We start from the raw sequence: 17,895 nt of genomic DNA, 5'->3' as shown, positions 1-17,895 counted from the left end.
GTCATGGATCCACAGTAATTATCATGTTAATTGAAAATAAAAAACTTACCATTGTGTTCGCTGTAATGTAATGCCTATGTTGAGATTTATTTGATTTGAAGTGTGTTATTAATTAAATGTATCATAATTATTATTATTATTATGCTACAGATCACCCTATTTTGTCCACTTTCTTCCCAGTGTCACTGACTTGGTCATTGTTATTGCAGGTATGCGCTTTTCTTACCTCTGCATGATCTCTGGAAACACTATATCATTGATCTTTGCAATGGATTGAAGCCAACAAGGTAATAACCTCAAAATCTTATGATTTTATGTAGAGTTGCAGAAATTAATAAATTGATCAACAACTAATGATACTAAATGTACCTAACTATTTTTGGGAATCGATTTAGAGACCTGGTTCAATTTAAAACTATCCAAGTCCTTTCTGTAGTCCTCTATTGTGATGAGCAAAAAAAAAAAAAACACATTTGCAAACGTTCTTTGTCAACAATGGGTGCGCGCGGCTGAGGGCGCTTGCACTTATTCCACAGGCTCATATAACGACAGATAAACTATATTTCAAATAACTATAATATAAGCAATAATATTATCAAACCATCCGTGCACTTTAAATCCATTAAATCCATCAATCAAATTCCTCGTCCTTTGTCAACATCGCCGCGCGTGCGCCCTGACGTCAGCCTCGTCTTTATTCCACAGATCTAGTATATAACTATATTGTAGCGTTAACAATGTACAAGGATAGACGTGGGTTTGGTAAACGGCTCTTTATTAAACAAAACAAATTTCCAAGCGTGTGGCGGCGTGGACTTCCAGACACAAGAGCTCCATGGCATAGGACCGGGCGTGCGTAATGGCCATGTCCGAGCCCCATGCACCGTTCACGGACAGCCACTCGGCCGAGCGCCGGCCCCTGACTCCGTAGAGTAGGACCGGGCGTGCGTAAAAGCCACAATAGTTTTTCAAACCTTCTATGTCACTCCAAACTCTTTGTCCTCCGTGTCACTTAGAAATGATCACCGCTAATGATGCCGGTAGTCCTTACGTGGGTACGTTTGTCCTTTATGTAAACAACCGCCGCGCCGTGCTACTGACGTCACTTGAAATAGTCATCCCTTGGTACATCACGGTTCTCCAAACTTTCTTTCTGCTCCTCGATTACTGTTTTCAGCTGCATAATTTACAACTTCAAGTTTGTAACCTGCAAAATATGAGTTTCTTTTTGGTGCCATTTTTCTTAAATTGATGAGTCACGGCCAACGGTGAAATTTAGAGCGCCCTCATCCAGTTTCGTCTGAAAATATAATTTTTTTCAGATGTAGTTTTTTGTTTTGTTTATTTGGTTGTTTTATCAAACTCAAAGTCTGCTTTATTATCGATTTTTTTTTTTTTTTTTTTTTTTTTTTTTTTTTTTCCATATACCAAGACACACAGATTGAAATTACGTTCCCACTATCCCTCGGTGAGATAGTACACGTATGCATACAAGCAACACAAAAAACCCAAGAAGGCACAAACAATGAATAAATAAGTGTTGAATAAATGATTAATAAACAAATAATAATAAATAATAATAAATATAAGAGGAGCAAAAATGGAGCAAGTGTACATACAGCAGACAGTGGACTTGGATATGGTGCTTTAAAGTGTTAATTGCTTTATTTGATGTTTTCTCTATTTTTTATGTTTTGAATATGTTCAAGATAAAGATATAAAAGCATGTGAAGTGATCAACTATACTAAAAATAACATGGGAAGTGGTCAACTATACTTGTAAGTGATGTCTCAATGATCAAGTAAAAATTTGTGGAAAAAAAAACATAAGTCGCTCCTGAGTATAAGTCGCCCCCCCCACCCAAACTATGAAAAAAACGCGATTTATAGTCCGGAAATTACGGTAACTCCATATCTTATTCGTGAATTTAAAGCCAAAGGTAAATTATTCACTATCCACCGAAGAATCCCCCCCAAAACTTGGAATCATATCACTTTTGAATGGAAAAAAAAAATGTTTTGACACCGTAATTTTCTAATTTACCATGGCATTTGGAGAAACAACAAACAACTATAATTTATATTGAAACATTCCTCATTTTCCAAAGTCACAGTGAGCTACGGCAGAAGAATGAAAGATCCACATGCAGTTCTGCTACCATGTGTTGCAGATCCCTGCCTTATGCGATAATTTACTGGAATAATTCATAGAACAATCAAGTCTAAAAATATTTAATGGTCACAGCTCTAATTACAGACCCCACCAGACACCACTGTGTTTGCAGCAGAGGTCAAAGATACTGTTTTCACAACTTTGTCCATACATAATGGCGCTCAGTAGATGTCATGTCTACAGGTCAATGGTCATAGTCATATGCTCAACAACAAATACTTCCACTCCTTTTATCTGCTATAATTTATTTGTATATATATATTATCCATCCTCCAGCTCACTGTCCAGGACCTTGCTATGACAAAGCCGTGTCTCAGAGATTGCCAAAACCTTAAATCTTAAGGTTATCTCATATTCGTCACCCTTGACTTGAGCAAAATTCTTACTGAGGTCCCTGCTATTAAAAGGGTCTCTTGTTGAATCCTCTCCCCCCTCCCTTAATGTTATTATTTTTCCCCACACAATCCACACTTGGGTTTGACGAGGTCCTCAAAGTCAGGCACTCTCATCTGAAACTCTTATACGTATTCTCCTTCTTCTCCCAAAAGTTCAAAGTATGCAGTAAGAGATCCACAACTTGTAATGTGTCTAACTCATCAAGCACTTTTATATATGGTCGATAAATCACCACTGTTTTATCAAAGCATATCATGTCCTTGTCTGAGTACATGTGGCTTCCTAATAACATGTCATAAAATGTGACACATAACAAAACCATAGTCCCTTTAAATACAGGTCAGCGTATTCCACAATAGTGCCATTTACTTGAGTAACTCACTTTCTGCTCTTTGCAACGATTTACGTACTAGAGTAGGATACCATGCTCCAAAAAAATCACCGGTTGTTCCCAACCCCAGGTAATACACTATATCAGAGCACTTTCTCCTAGTTCCTTTAACAAGCTCATGTCATTCGTCTTTATCAACTGTCAAATATCAAAGCTTCTCATTTGTTTTGCAAGGGGTTATAATCTTGTGACACTCACCTCTGGTCACAGTTTTAGGGCTGTTTTTCGACAATTGTAACGCCCATTCACCCTCAGGCTGTTTGACAATCTAGTTTGAAACACTCATTCACCCCCGTTGAACTGTAGGCCGTTGCCTGATCCTTTTTAGGCCCCATCACTGTAAAATCTTCTTTCTTTCATATTAACTACCGTATTTTCCGGGCTATAAAGCGCACCTGACTATAAAGCGCACCTTCAATGAATAGCCCATTTTAAAGTGTTGTCCTTATATAAGGCGCACCGGACTATAAGGCGCACCATTAATGCATCATGTCAGATTTTTAATCCAAATAAAATCATTCTCCATTTTCTTTTTTATTTCAACTTCAGACGCAACAAATTACTTCACAAAATAATGATCCGTAGTCTCTTTGATTCATGATTCATAGTCTTCAGCGGGCCACTAACGATTGATTTCATGACACAATGCTTCGGGCCAATTTAAATTTTGGTCCATATATAAGGCCCACCGGACTATAAGGCATACTGTCTGCTTTTGAGCAAATTTTAGGTTTCTAGGTGTGCCTTATAGTCCGGAAAAAACGGTCATTTGTATTATAAAGTCTGTGTGTCTGTATGCATTTATCTCTGTTTGCCGCTGTAACCTTGAGAGAAGAACAGAAGCGTCCTACTCCCTCGGCAGCCTGAACTGAACTGAACAATAGATAGATAGATAGATAGATAGATAGATAGATAGATAGATAGATAGATAGATAGATAGATAGATAGATAGAGAGCGATTTAAACGTCGGTTTTCGACCGCAATCCATTCGAGAAGGCGGTTCGAGAAGTGAATCTGTCTAATTACAAATCTATTTTTCCCATTACAAATAGTGGGAAAAAATTTAATCCGTTCCAAGACTAAAAAAAAAACAAAACGTTTTTTAAGCATTTTTTTGTCCGATCGCGCAACTGCAGCGCACCGCCGAACGCGCAACCGTAGCCTGCCGCCGACCGCGCAGATGCACCGCACTGGTTGCATTATTGTGACAGAGCCGTCGCTGAAATGTAGAAAATATTTTTAAAGTCCTGATGTACTTTCCAAAATTTAATTGGACCTCAGTGAGCAGGGATCTTAATTTGGTCCGATCGCGCAATTGCAGCGTGCCCGGCGCTCACTGTCGCATTGCTTTAAGAGCGTCTTTGTGTTTTAGGATGGCTTTACTGCTCCCACTTGCTTTCTTTGGAGGCATGATTAGAGGTTAATACAATCCTCAAAGTACCGTATTGTTCGGACTATAAGTCGCGGTTTTTTTTTCATAGTTTGGGTGGGCTTATACTGAGGAGCGACTTATATGTGAATTTTTTCACACATTTTCAAAATTAAAAAAATTAAAAAGTGAAACGGCGATAAACGAACCGCGATGTAGGGATTACTGTAATTTGAATTTCAAGTGACGTCAGCGGTTGTTTACATAAAGGACAAAGATTCGATCATGGGATGATGAAGATGACGAAGGGCCCCACGTACTACCGGCATCATTAGCAGCTTTGTTTGTAAGTGACACAGAGGACGAAGAGTTTGAAGGATTTACCGTATTTGCCGGTGTATTGGTCGACCTTTTTCGATCCAAAATCGACCGAAAAAAATCGACCTCAACTTATACACCGAGTCATAAAATTTAACTTCGTATTCATCGCTTCAAATGTGATGGTAACCAAGGCCGTTTCTCATGCATCTCATTGTGCGTTGCACTTAGAAAATTTGAACCGGGCGGCGCGCGCGAGTGCGCGGCCCGCTGGAAGTCGAATAAGGCTCCGCGATCTCCGCGGTGCTTATAAACAGCCGATCCGCTCGGCGGGGGCTATTTTCGGCCACTTGGCGCGTGCGCACGGCCTCCCGGATGTGCCGGGCGGGTGCGCGAGCTCGCCGGCCGCTGGAAGTCGAATGAGGCTCCGCGATCTCCTCCGCGGTGCTTATAAACAGCCGATCTGCTCGGCGGGGGCTATTTTCGGCCACTTGGCGCGTGCGCACGGCCTCCCGGGTGTGCCGGGCGGGTGCGCGAGCTCGCCGGCCGCTGGAAGTCGAATGAGGCTCCGAGATCTCCTCCGCGGTGCTTATAAACAGCCGATCCGCTCGGCAGGGGCTATTTTCGGCCACTTGGCGCATGCGCACGGCCTCCCGGATGTGCCGGGCGGGTGCGCGAGCTCGCCGGCCGCTGGAAGTCGAATGAGGCTCCGCGATCTCCGCGGTGCTTATAAACAGCCGATCCGCTCGGCGGGGGCTATTTTCGGCCACTTGGCGCGTGCGCACGGCCTCCCGGATGTGACGGGCGGCGTGCGCGAGTGCGCTGGCCGCTGGAAGTCGAATGAGGCTCCGCGATCTCCTCCGCGGTGCTTATAAAGTGCCGATCCGCTCGGCTTGGAGCTATTTCCGGCCTCCCGTTGGTGCCGGGCGGCGTGCGCGAGCTCGCTGGCCGCTGGAAGTCGAATGAGGCTCCGCGATCTCCTCCGCGGTGCTTATAAACAGCCGATCCGCTCGGCTGGAGTTATTTCCGGCCACTGCGCATGCGCACGGCCTCCCGGAATTTGAACACATTTCGTCAATAAATTTCGCATATTTCTGATTGAATTTTGAAGTTTAATATAATGCAACAATTGAGCTCGACTTATACAAAGGATATATCATAAAATCGTAAATTTCCGTCGAATTTTAGGGGGTCGACTTATACACCGAGTCGACCTATACACCGGCAAATACGGTAATGATTTGGAGTGACACAGAAGGTTTGAATAATTATTATGGCTTTTACGCACGCCCGGTCCTACTCTACGGAGCTCTCTTTCACCTCCGTGGATGGAAGTCGGGGGCCGGCGCTCGGCCGGGTGGCTGTCCAGGGATGGTGGATGGGGCTCGGACATGGCTTTTACGCACGCCCGGTCCTATTCGATGGAGCTCTCTTCCACCTCAGTGGCTGGAAGTGCCACCTCCGGGGATGGAAGTCCACGCCGACACACGCCTGGAAGTCCACGCCGGTGCTTGGGGTCGTGTGGCGGTTAACTATTTATGTTATTGTTATATGATATATTTTATTTCGTGTAGCAACTTGTATATATTTTTATCGTTACGGTTCAGTAGTTGGCTCGTTGAACTCTTGTTTTATTAAATAAAAAGCCGTTTACCAAGCCCACGTCTTTCCTTGTACTTTGTTAACGCTACAATATAGTTATATACTAGATCTGTGGAATAACGACGAGGCTGACGTCAGGGCGCACGCGCGGTGTTGTTGACAAAGGACGAGGGATTTGATTGATGGATTTAATGATTTGGAGTGACATATGGTTTGATAATATTATTGCTTATATAATAGTTATTTGATATATAATTTATATATTATTATATGGGCCTGTGGAATATTCTGAAGTGCAAGCGCCGTCAGCGGCGCGCACCCATTGTTGACATAAAGGACGCTCGATGGATTTAATGAATTGGAGTGACACAGATGGTTTTATAAACCTGTTATTTATGTAATAGTTTTTTGAATAACTCTGAATGTTACGTCAGGCCCAGTCTCAGCTCTTCGTTTGTGTGTACGTCACGTTAGCATACCTATCGTTTGGCCTGGTGTTTCCCAACCACTGTGCCGCGGCACACTGGTGTGCCGTGAGAGACGTTCAGCTGTGCCGTGGGATTGTCCAATATTAATTACGGAGCGCATTGTAAACAGGATCGCCAAACCACTCGTCAGTTCGCGCAAGGCCTCGTTAGCCACTTGCTAATCGAGAATCGGAGAATCTTGAGATTTCATATTGTGTCGGTCTGATTGTATTGCATCGGCACATATTCAGTTTATGCTGTGTGCTTTTGCTAACAGTGACAGACAACTATGACGGTTGTGGTGCGTTTGTGGTCCAATGAAAATCAGAGCATACAGTTTATCCGGAGAACCGGGATTGGTTATTTTTCACATACATAAAATAAACAGTCAAGTCGAGACACCTCGACTGTGATAGCCACTCAGCTGCTGTCAGAACAGCAAGTGACTTTTTTCTTATTGTTGCAATATTTATAGACCTAGTATAAAACGGTAAACAAAATCACGTTGATTATTTTATTTTAATCACAATCACTTTAAATAGTTTATTTCTTACACCGTCTAAAACCTTTTTAAAAAAAACCTCACTTTTATTTTAAAAAAGGAATACAATTTAAAGGATACTTAGTATTTATTCCTATTAAGTTATTCGACTCTCCATACATATATAGGAATAGGACTTCACGTCTTTCGTTGTAATATAACTGATTTTAATGTAGGATCTTAACAGATTTTTGTTGGCGGTGTGCCGCGAGATTTTTTCCAATGAAAAGGTGTGCCGTGAATGAAAAAAGGTTGGGAAACACTGGTTTAGCCTATTGTTGCTCGTTCATGTCTGTTCTTGGTGTTGGATTTTGTCGAATAAATTTCCCCCAAAATGTGACTTATACTCCGGAGCGACTTATATATGTTTTTTTTCACGTTATTGTGCATTTTGGTCATGAAATCTTTCGAGAGGTTAGTGCTGAACCACCTGAAGGATGTCACGGGCCCCCTGCTGGACCCCCTCCAGTTTGCCTACCGGGCAAACAGGTCGGTGGATGATGCGGTCAACATGGGACTGCACTACATCCTGCAACACCTGGACACCCCAGGAAAGTACGCCAGGATCCTGTTTGTGGACTTCAGCTCGGCGTTCAACACCATCGCTCCTGACATCCTCCAACAGAAGCTCATCCAGCTCGCGGTGCCTGCCTCCACCTGTCAGTGGATCACCAGCTTCCTGACCAACAGGAGACAGCGTGTGAGGCTGGGGAGCATCACATCTGACACTCTGACTACCAACACTGGAGCCCCTCAGGGGTGCGTCCTCTCCCCACTGCTCTTCTCCCTCTACACCAACGATTTCTCCGCAAGTGACTCTTCTGTGAAGCTCCTGAAGTATGCAGACGACACCACTCTCATCGGACTGATCCAGAACGGTGATGAGACTGCGTACAGACAGGAGGTGGAGCGGCTGGTCCACTGGTGCAGCCAAAACCACCTGGACCTGAACCCGCTCAAGACCGTGGAGATGACAGTGGACTTCAGGCGAGGCCCTTCACCACTTTCACCCCTCACTATCCGCAGTAATACTATTCTCTCATCAGACACCTTCAAGTTCCTGGGAACCACAATCTCTCGGGACCTGAAATGGACCGGCCACATAGACTCTGTCCGGAAGAAGGCCCAGCAGAGGCTGTACTTCCTGAGACAGCTCAAGAAGTTCAACCTGCCGCGGGAGCTGCTGAAGACCTTCTACACTGCCATCATCCAGTCTGTCCTCTGCACCTCCATCACTGTCTGGTTTGGATCGGCCTCCAAACAAGACAAGCACAGACTGCAACGGACAATAAGGACTGCAGAAAAGATAATTGGAATCAACCTCCCATCTATTCAAGACTTGTACCTGACCAGGACCAGGAAACGTGCAAGTAACATCTCAACAGACCCTTCGCACCCAGGTTACAGCCTGTTTGAACTACTCCCCTCCGGACGCCGTTATAGAGCTCTGTACACTAAAACCAGCAGACACAGAGACAGCTTCTTCCCCCAGGCTGTCGCTCTGATGAACTCACACCACTCTTAGAGTCTCAGAGTCATTACTGTGCAATAACATCCTGCTTTCCACACCTTTTTTGTTTACACTGTTTGTACTATGTGTCCTCTCTGCATCCATTGCAGCCTGGTCATCCTAGAAGAGGGACCCTCCCATCTGTGGACTTTTCTCAAGGTTTCTCATTTCACATAGCTGGAGTTTTGAGTTTTTCCTTGCCCTCTTGGGAGTTTAAGATCTGGGGATGTTTGAGAATATCTTTCGTTCTTCACATGTGCTGAGTGTTGTTGTTAGTCACCTAAATGTTGAACAGAGGCTGTGATTTACCGAAGTCAAATTCCTTGTTTGGCACGCTCAAACATGGCGAATAAAAAACTCTTGAATCTTGAATTTTATGGCTAATGCGATCTATATTCCGGAGCGACTTTTAGTCCGAAACATATGGTAACGAAAATACAATTACGAACGGAGTCAGTCGGCATCCGGGCCGCGCGGTTGGGTTTTTTCGGGTCCTTTCGGCTCATCTCGCGAGGTTCGACCTCCGAATTTTTTTCGACAACCGAAGCAAAAAAAATCTCGTTCTAAAAAATGTTTTGTTCGAATTTCGATTTGTTCGAGAACCGGGACGTTCGAAAACCGAGGTTTGACTGTATAGAAACTCTGTTGCCAGCAGTATGAATGAACAATTAAATACATAAATAAACGGACAATATAAACATCCGGCACGACAAACAAAATGATGATCCACAGTAGATGCGGTAGATAGCTGTGATTAAATAAAAAAACAAGCAGACGAAAGTGTAATATATTAATATGCAAGATTAAATAAACAAACAGCAGACAAAAGTGTCAATATATATAAAAAACAAGATTAAATAAAAAATAAGCAGACGAAAGTGTCAACATATAAATAAACAAGATCACGCACCTCTACCCCCTGCGACAAGTTAAAAAGTATAGACAACTCATGGATTGATATGTCATAATTTTGTTTTGTCTTTCAAGATACCCAACATTGCTTAATTAGATTAACAATTTTGTTGTTATTGCAGCAGTCCACACTCTGTGCAGCAGAAACTATTGAAGGCAGACTTCCATGGTGCCATTATCACAGGTAAATTGTCATTAATCCGCACTTTTTAAACTATGAAACCTGTTTTATGTGCCTACTGTCTAATAAATGGTGCTTCCCAAGGGCTGGGTTTATGCCAGTTCTGGTTTCCCATACCTCTTGCTATTATTATGCTATTATTTCTTGCATTATCAAAAACTTCACAAGTAAATACGTCAATTATGTTCAGTAATAATTAAACAACACATCTATTGCAGCTCTGCAGGCCCTCAGCTCACCTGTTCTAATGCTAGGGCCAGGAAATCGGCTCTTTGTGCGTAACACTGTGGGTGGGCCACGGATTTAACTCAGAGGAGTGATTTAGCATGAGTTAGAAATGCAGTATTTTGGGAAAATTATGCGAGGCTTTTCAATTGCATTTCAAGGAGACGCACTAAAGGTTGTCACACTGTTGCCGCACATAACAAATGAGTCATCTATGTGGCTATTATTATCATCACAAATATCCACTTTATGCTTCATGTTTCAAGTGGGATTAAATTCAAGTGAAGGAAAAGTCAATACAGCACTCGAAACAACTGCAGATCCACAGACAATCAAAAAAGTCAGTGTCCCTCCGAAGCAATTTATCTCCCCACCTGTGCGACGCAAATGATGTCTCGATCATATATACATGTGACTTGGTCGGGAAGACTGCGATCGCATTGGAAATCTCGCACCAGTCTGTCTGTCCGTCCGTCCGTCCACCCGCCTGTCTCTGTCTCTCTGTCACACTCTCTCTCTCTAGCATGTGCGGTGCGCGCGCGCCAGTGTGCCCCTCCGACCACCACCGAACCTTTGCACATGGGCATACACCGGTGTGAGTGGCAGTAGAGGCAAGGTGTGTGAAGTGTCCTGCCTAAGGACAAGGCGTTTGGCCACCCATAAATTTGAGGTTGCGCATTGTCAAGACACTAACCCACAATAGGCCTCCTACAACTTCAGAACTCCCCATATAGTTGTCTTTAATCCTCACTAACAGAAAAACACACACACACACACCTTTATTTGGACAACAAAGTGCAATACAATACGCACAATACAACGCAGCCATCCTCGGAGTTTAGCAACAAAACAGTAAAATCTCTGTCATTCCAAATGTATATATGACAAAAAAAATCTGAAATAACTTTATTAAAATAGCCCTTTGATACAAAATATGTGCCTATGAAAGGATTTTGTTCTTACCCATTTAATGTGACTTTCGGACATCACTGGACAGCTTCTCAACATCGGGCATGTAAAATGTAACTTTAATCTTCACGCAAGACTGCAAGATCTCATCTGTGAGTAGTAGTAGTCGTGGTGGAATTTGGAGATGCAATCCACTTTTTAAATCTATCCTTGCGGTCCTCTACTTTTTCCAGCAGTAATGCAATCGCACTTTTTCTCTTACTCCCAGCTGGGTACTCAGCAGCAAATGCAGCATACCTTCCCTGGAAATGTCTTTCCACATTACTCTTTTTGTTGTTTGACAACTTCTCATTACAGAGCAAACATGTAGGCAACCCTTCCGCATTGGCAATGAAAGCAAATGATTCGGTCCAAGAACTGTTGAATCCTCTGTTCTTCTCAGCTATCTTTCACTTTTTCCCTTTGGGATCCATCGCTCATCACACACCCACCGGTTTATTTACAACAGCGACCATCGACGCGACACGCCGAGTTGCAAGAAATGTGTGTCGCAGCTTATGTCGCAAATCTCCGTTGGCAGATATTTTGAAATTTAATATGTATTCTACACAATTTACAGCATTGGAAAACATTGAGAATGTTTTTCTCGAGTTTTCCTGCTACAGAAACTACACTAAAATAGAAAATATATTTTCCCTCTCATCTTTTTCCATTTTCATACATTTTTAAAAAAGCTCCAGGGAGCCACTAGGGCGGCGCTAAAGAGCCGCATGCGGCTCTAGAGCCGCGGGTTGCCGACCCCTGCACTAACCAGACTCTACCCAACGCACTAAAACCCTTCTGTACCAACAAATCCCCCACACAATACATAAATAGATCAAGGTTGTTGTTTTTCACTGAGTAACCTAACATTCACCTGGGACTTTTTTATTTTTTTTTTTACAGTGGTTCGGTCCAAATGCCCTTCATATGTGGGCACTACAGGAATTTTGATCCAGGAGTTCAAGCATGTTTTCAAAATGATTACAAAACAAGACAAATTCAGAGGTAAACAACTGTTTCTTGCTATTTATTTCCGTTCAGAAAATGTCACATTTTAAATGTCATTGCTGTGACCATATCATTTGTTAGGAAAATTAAGACAAAGCACTAGGTGTTTGCCATCTCAGGCACTTTATTAGATTACGATTCAGGGTGCTATGTTCCAGTCATTCAGCAACTATAATAATTAAGGCATTAGTTTTCTGATTTCAGGGTTTTTTCATATACATACAGTGGTGGGCACTTGACCAAATATTGCCAGTCCGTCCTAGGTCCGTCCATCCGTATTCATAATGTAATTGTGCCTCTGTCTATGATCGACCTTTGAAAGCCCTTCTATCACCAGTTCGTCCCTGCGTCCTTCATCAGTCCATGTTTTAAAATAAAAAAAGACATAAATCAAAATTATAGAAACCAATAAAAATTTAAAATGATAATTGCATATATCACTATCTACTGTGGCTGCTGTAAATCTTTACAGAACCGCATATTCATTTAATTTATCCGATGTTGTCTACGGGATCACGGTCGTCACACATCGTCAACATTTTAAACTCAAACTGAATTTTAGAAACATTCTTTAGAGCTTCACTAAATCTCACAAAGTCGCATAAAAAGTACTGTAAACATGTCATGGCTCTGCTCTGCTCTCGCCGTTCTGATTGTTATCCAATGTAGAGCTGCGCTTGCTAATCAGTGCTGATCGCTGCCACCTGTGCCCTTGTTACTGGCTGATTAGGGCGTATATTTAAACCCCACAAACCCATCAATCTGCGGTGGTTTGTCTGCCTCGATACACGTATGTGTACCACACGCCTGCCACCTGGTTCTGCTATGCCACCTGATTCCGGCTGATTCACTGTGTAGTCCGATGCCTGTTTCCTGCTTCGCTGTTCTTTTAAGTGAACTGAATCTTTGGAATCAGTTTACTCAAAAGATTCGTTCAAAAGAATCGTTCACCGAATCTACGCAACACGTTCACTGACTGATAGGTTAATGCACGGTCAGGCAGTTCACTCACTGACTCATTCGCAAACTGGAAAGTCAGCACTCGTTCACTCACTGATCCGTTCTCGCGATGAACGTGAATTGCAAATCACTCACTCACTGAATCGTTCACTCACAGATCCGTTCAGTTGATGAACGGGAAATGCAATTCACTGACTCATTCGTGAACGGGAACTGCAAAAAGCTGCGATGCACCAAAATATCTGCAATATTCAATATTCGTAAAGCCCACGTATCACGGTAATAAATTCTACTCTTTTATGGTTTACTCTTTCAGTTGTGGTTTATATGAAGTGGAACATCGATGCTTTTGTCTGAATTCCTCATTTTGATAGCATCACAGGTCCCTCTTTTCTACTTGTTCTGAGGCGCGGCTCAGAGCAAGCTATCTCTTTAAATGCAAATGAGATACTTCACACCCCACACGCCGCAAAATGTGTGCCTCCTTTTCCAGTCGACATATTTGTAGTTTTTTTTAGCCGAGGTAGCGTTTACTTGCACCGCAAACTTTTTGATTGATTAAAAGATGTCAACGGCAGAAGACTTGTCCATACATACATAACACGTAACAAAATAAATCCCCTCACAATATTTATGAACACGTCTTGTAAACAAGCACTGCAGTCAAGCTATGACGTAAGCTAATGCTAGCGTTAGCGTTAGCGAAAAGCTAACGAATGCATTTAACACATTATTCTGTTCCCCAAGAATAAAACACATCCAATTCATCTGATACAACTACTCAAAATGCACCCACAAGAAGAGAAAACAGAGCGCACAGCTCCAAAATCAGCAGAAAGACTGATGCTAATGTTATCAAAACGAGTGCATAGACACGCAATGTTATTATAGTGAAATACAGTTTATTACTTTTATGTCATCTCTAGCTTACCGCGTTTCCATAGATTGAAGGAACTGAACCATGAACGTTACGAAGTCTTTCGGCAAATCCTTCTCTATACTGACAAAAGATTTATGAAACACTCGTCCTTGAACAAGCAGGACTATGCCCACAGACGTGGGAACACTGCTTGAAAAAACAACAATTTGACCAAGCACTTCTTTGAGGTTCTGATTTTGGGGGGCGATGCAATGATTTGTGTGGATTGATGCATCCAACAACGGAACATTTTAATCTCTCCACCTCCGCATCCATGATTTGTTTGGACTACAAAAGTCTCTCCGAGTAATACAGATGGCGGATTTGCGAAACCGTTTAGCAACACCCATTACCTTGTTTGGTTTGTCCGGCCCCACGGATTTGATGTAATAGATAAAAATACGGAATAGAAAATGCAGAAAACTGAACAGAGTAAAAAATAGCCCCCCCAACAGATCATTAAAGTACCGTATTTTCCGCACCATAAGGCGCACTTAAAAGCCTTTAATTTTCTCAAAAAACGAAGCTGCGCCTTTTAATAAGGTTTTGTGTGGACCAAATACCAAAATCTGTGAATTTGTTTTGTGTGACTTCCGTAATATACAGGCGTAATATGAAGACCCAATGAACCAATCAGAGGACATTGTTTTACGTAGATCGGGGCAAAAAAAACTATCAGAGGACTTGATGTAACACATAGAAGAGTACATACCTCTGCCGCCATTGGCAAATAAATACTATCGTTGCAAATCTGTAAAGTTGTTTTGTGTGGCTTCCACGTAATATACGTAATATACAAGCACTGATGAACCAATCAGAGGACACCACGTTTTATGTAGATCAGGGCGGTAAACCAATCAGTGGACTGGACGTAACACTTCGTCCGACGCAAATCTGCAAAGTTATTTTGTGTGGCTTCCGCCACACAGAGACGCAACAAATAGGGGTAATATGTAGACCCGATGAACCAATCAGAGGACATTACGTTGTTAATCGGGGCGGTAAACCAAACGGAAGACTTTACATAACACGTAGAGTACGTACCTCCGCCACCATTAATAAATAAATACTATTGTTTGTGCAAGAAAAGAGCATTAGGAACCTCTAAAATGGCATAGACAACGAGACATGCTTACGAGGCACAATTAGAGCTTTCTGGAAAGCCAGGATCATTGCAGAAAAGTGACGACGACAAGACAATGAAGTGGCATGTTTGATGGCGAACTTGCCCAACTTAACTTAATTTGGATACAGAAGATGAGGACTTGGACGGATTTGTGTATGAATATCAATTAAGAATAATGTGAGTACCGTAATTTTTGGACTATAAGTCACGGTTCTTTTCATAGTTTGGGTGGGGGGGGCGACCTATACTGAGGAGCGACTTATATGTAAATTTTTTCACAAATTTTCAAAATTTAAAAAAAAAAAAAAAGTTAAACTGCAATAAACAAACCGCGATGTAGCAAGGGATTACTGTAATTTGAATTTCAAGTGACGTCAGCGGCGCGGCGGTTGTTTACATAAAGGACAAAGATTCGATCACGAGATGATGAAGGGCCCCACGTACTACCGGCATCATTAGCGGCTTTGTTTGTGACACGGAGGACGAAGAGGTTGAAGGATTTAATGATTTGGAGTGACACAGAAGGTTTGAAAAACTATTATGGCTTTTACGCACGCCCGGTCCTACTCTACGGAGCTTTCTTTCACCTCCGTGGATTGAAGTTGGGGGCCGGCTGGGCTCGGACATGGCTTTTACGCACGCCCGGTCCTACTCTACGGAGCTGTCTTTCACCTCCGTGGATGGAAGTCGTGGGCCAGTGCTCGGCCGGGTGGCTGTCCAGGGATGGTGGATGGGGCTCGGACATGGCTTTTACGCACGCCCAGTCCTATTCTATGGAGCTCTCTTCCACCTCCGTGGCTGGAAGTGCCACCTCCGGGATGGAAGTCCACGCCGCCACACACCTGGAAGTCGACACTGGTGCTTGGGGCCGTGTGGTGGTGAACTATTTATGTTATAGTTATTTGATGTATTTTATTTCGTATAGCAACTTGTATATGTTTTCATCGTTACAGTTCAATACTTGTTGGCTCGTTGAACTCTTGTTTTGTTAAATAAAGAGACGTTTACCAAACCCATGTCTTTTCTTGTACTTTGTTAACACTATAATATAGTTATATACTAGATCTGTGGAATAACGACGAGGCTGACGTCAGGGCGCACGCGCGGCGTTGTTGACAAAGGACGAGGAATTTGATCGATGGATTTAATGATTTGGAGTGACACAGATGGTTTGATAATATTATTGCTTATATAATAATTATTTGATGTATAATTTATATGTGGAATATTTTGAAGTGCAAGCGCCGTCAGCGGCGCGCACCCATTATTGACATAAAGGACGATCGATGGATTTAATGAATTGGAGTGACAGATGGTTTTATAAACGTGTTATTTGTGTAATAGTTTTTTGAATAACTCTGAATGTTACGTCAGGCCCGTTCTCAGCTCTTTGTTTCTGTTTATGTCATGTTAGCTTACCTATTGTTTAGCCTGTTGTTGCTCGTTCATGTCTGTTCTTGGTGTTGGATTTTGTCGAATAAATGTCCCTCAAAATGCGACTTATACTCCGGAGTGACTTGTATATGTTTTTTTTCACGTTATTGTGCATTTTATGGCTAATGCGACCTATATTCCGGAGCGACTTTTAGTCCGAAAAGTACGGGACAGTAGAGTACATGGTTAAAAAGTAGAATTAAGTACAACCAAACCCAGTCTTGCTCCCGTGACGTTTTTTGTTTACCGTAAGTCATGGCATACATGCACCCTATAATGCGGTGCAGTGCACCCTATATGTGGATTAAATACAAAATAGACCCCGCAATTGAGTCTGCACCTTTTAACCCGAAGCGCCTTATGGTGCGGAAAATACGATATCTCTGAAAGGATATGTTACACTTTTCTACACACTTAGAGACTCCAAATACACAAGAAAATGAATTTAAAAGCAAAAAAAGTGGATTTTCCATGATATGCCTCATAATATGGCCATAAAAGACGAAGCACAAAATAGTTACGGATCACTGTAGTTTGTGTAGAAAATGAAGTTTCCCAACACTGTTAACAGGAGAGTGTATTTTTAAACATGTTCAATAAATACTGTTCCAAACATGTTCAATGTATGATTATCCAATCTCAAACACCAAATCGTGTAAATAATCGTGATTTCAATATTGAACAGAATACTCGTGATTATGATTTTTACCCATAATCCAGCAGCCCTAATTTTGAGTCTACATCCTTGAAAATAGGGAGAAATAACCACGAAAGCGACTGAGTTTTGATTCCTCAACAGACTTGTGTAAGGAAACTCCCGCGGTTGCCTGGTAGGTGCATGGAGACATTAACTATCAATTTCAGATTATGAGATCAATCAATTTCACTGGTGAGATCCCAGAATAACACTGCTATGATGAGATGAAAATGTTAGCTTATTAACAAATGACACATTTAAGAACTTTAACTATTTTAAATGTGTTTTGTCATATTAAAAAAAGATTGCGTGGGTTGCGTTCGCCTGATAGGATCCACGAACCGGACAGTGCGTGCCTGCTGTGTGCTCGTGTTCACAGTGGCCCGGTTGACTGTCATCTTTCCGGACTCTGCTGTGCATCGTGAGCGGCTAGCGTGCTATCACTCCTATTGTTCATCTTCTTGTTTTATTTTTCCTGTGTTGTTTACTTGTATGTGCGTTGTGAACTCTGTCTTGTCACCCTGGGATAGTGAGAAACGTAATTTCGATCTCTTTGTGTGTCTTGACATGCGGAGGAATTGACAATAAAGGAGACTTTGACTTTGATATTAATAAAATATTAGTACAATATTAATCTTATCAGATTTCCTTACAACAACAAATTTGACAAACTATTATTTTAACTTGCCACAGTTTACGATAATATTCACAAAC

General features: G+C 42.2%; 1 protein-coding gene across 5 annotated transcripts in view; it reads left to right on the top strand.

Annotated features, from left to right (window-relative positions):
- The window catches only part of pop4 (POP4 homolog, ribonuclease P/MRP subunit), a 50,521-nt gene that overhangs the window by 24,393 nt on the left and 8,233 nt on the right, over window positions 1-17,895 (top strand). For 3 of the 5 annotated variants that reach the window (XM_088371743.1, XM_088371741.1, XM_088371744.1), the window contains exons 4-6: window positions 210-287; window positions 9,803-9,864; window positions 11,941-12,042. In XM_088371743.1, the coding sequence (XP_088227869.1) occupies window positions 210-287; window positions 9,803-9,864; window positions 11,941-12,042 (242 nt within the window). The remainder of the gene's footprint in view (window positions 1-209; window positions 288-9,802; window positions 9,865-11,940; window positions 12,043-17,895) is intronic. The other 2 variants (XM_088371745.1, XM_088371742.1) reach the window with 2 other exon arrangements.

The sequence above is a fragment of the Syngnathus floridae genome, chromosome 3, assembly GCF_059516105.1.
Source record: "Syngnathus floridae isolate MCC-2025c chromosome 3, RoL_Sflo_1.0, whole genome shotgun sequence".
Lineage (NCBI taxonomy): Eukaryota > Metazoa > Chordata > Actinopteri > Syngnathiformes > Syngnathidae > Syngnathus > Syngnathus floridae.
This window is presented reverse-complemented; position numbering and strand designations above follow the sequence as displayed.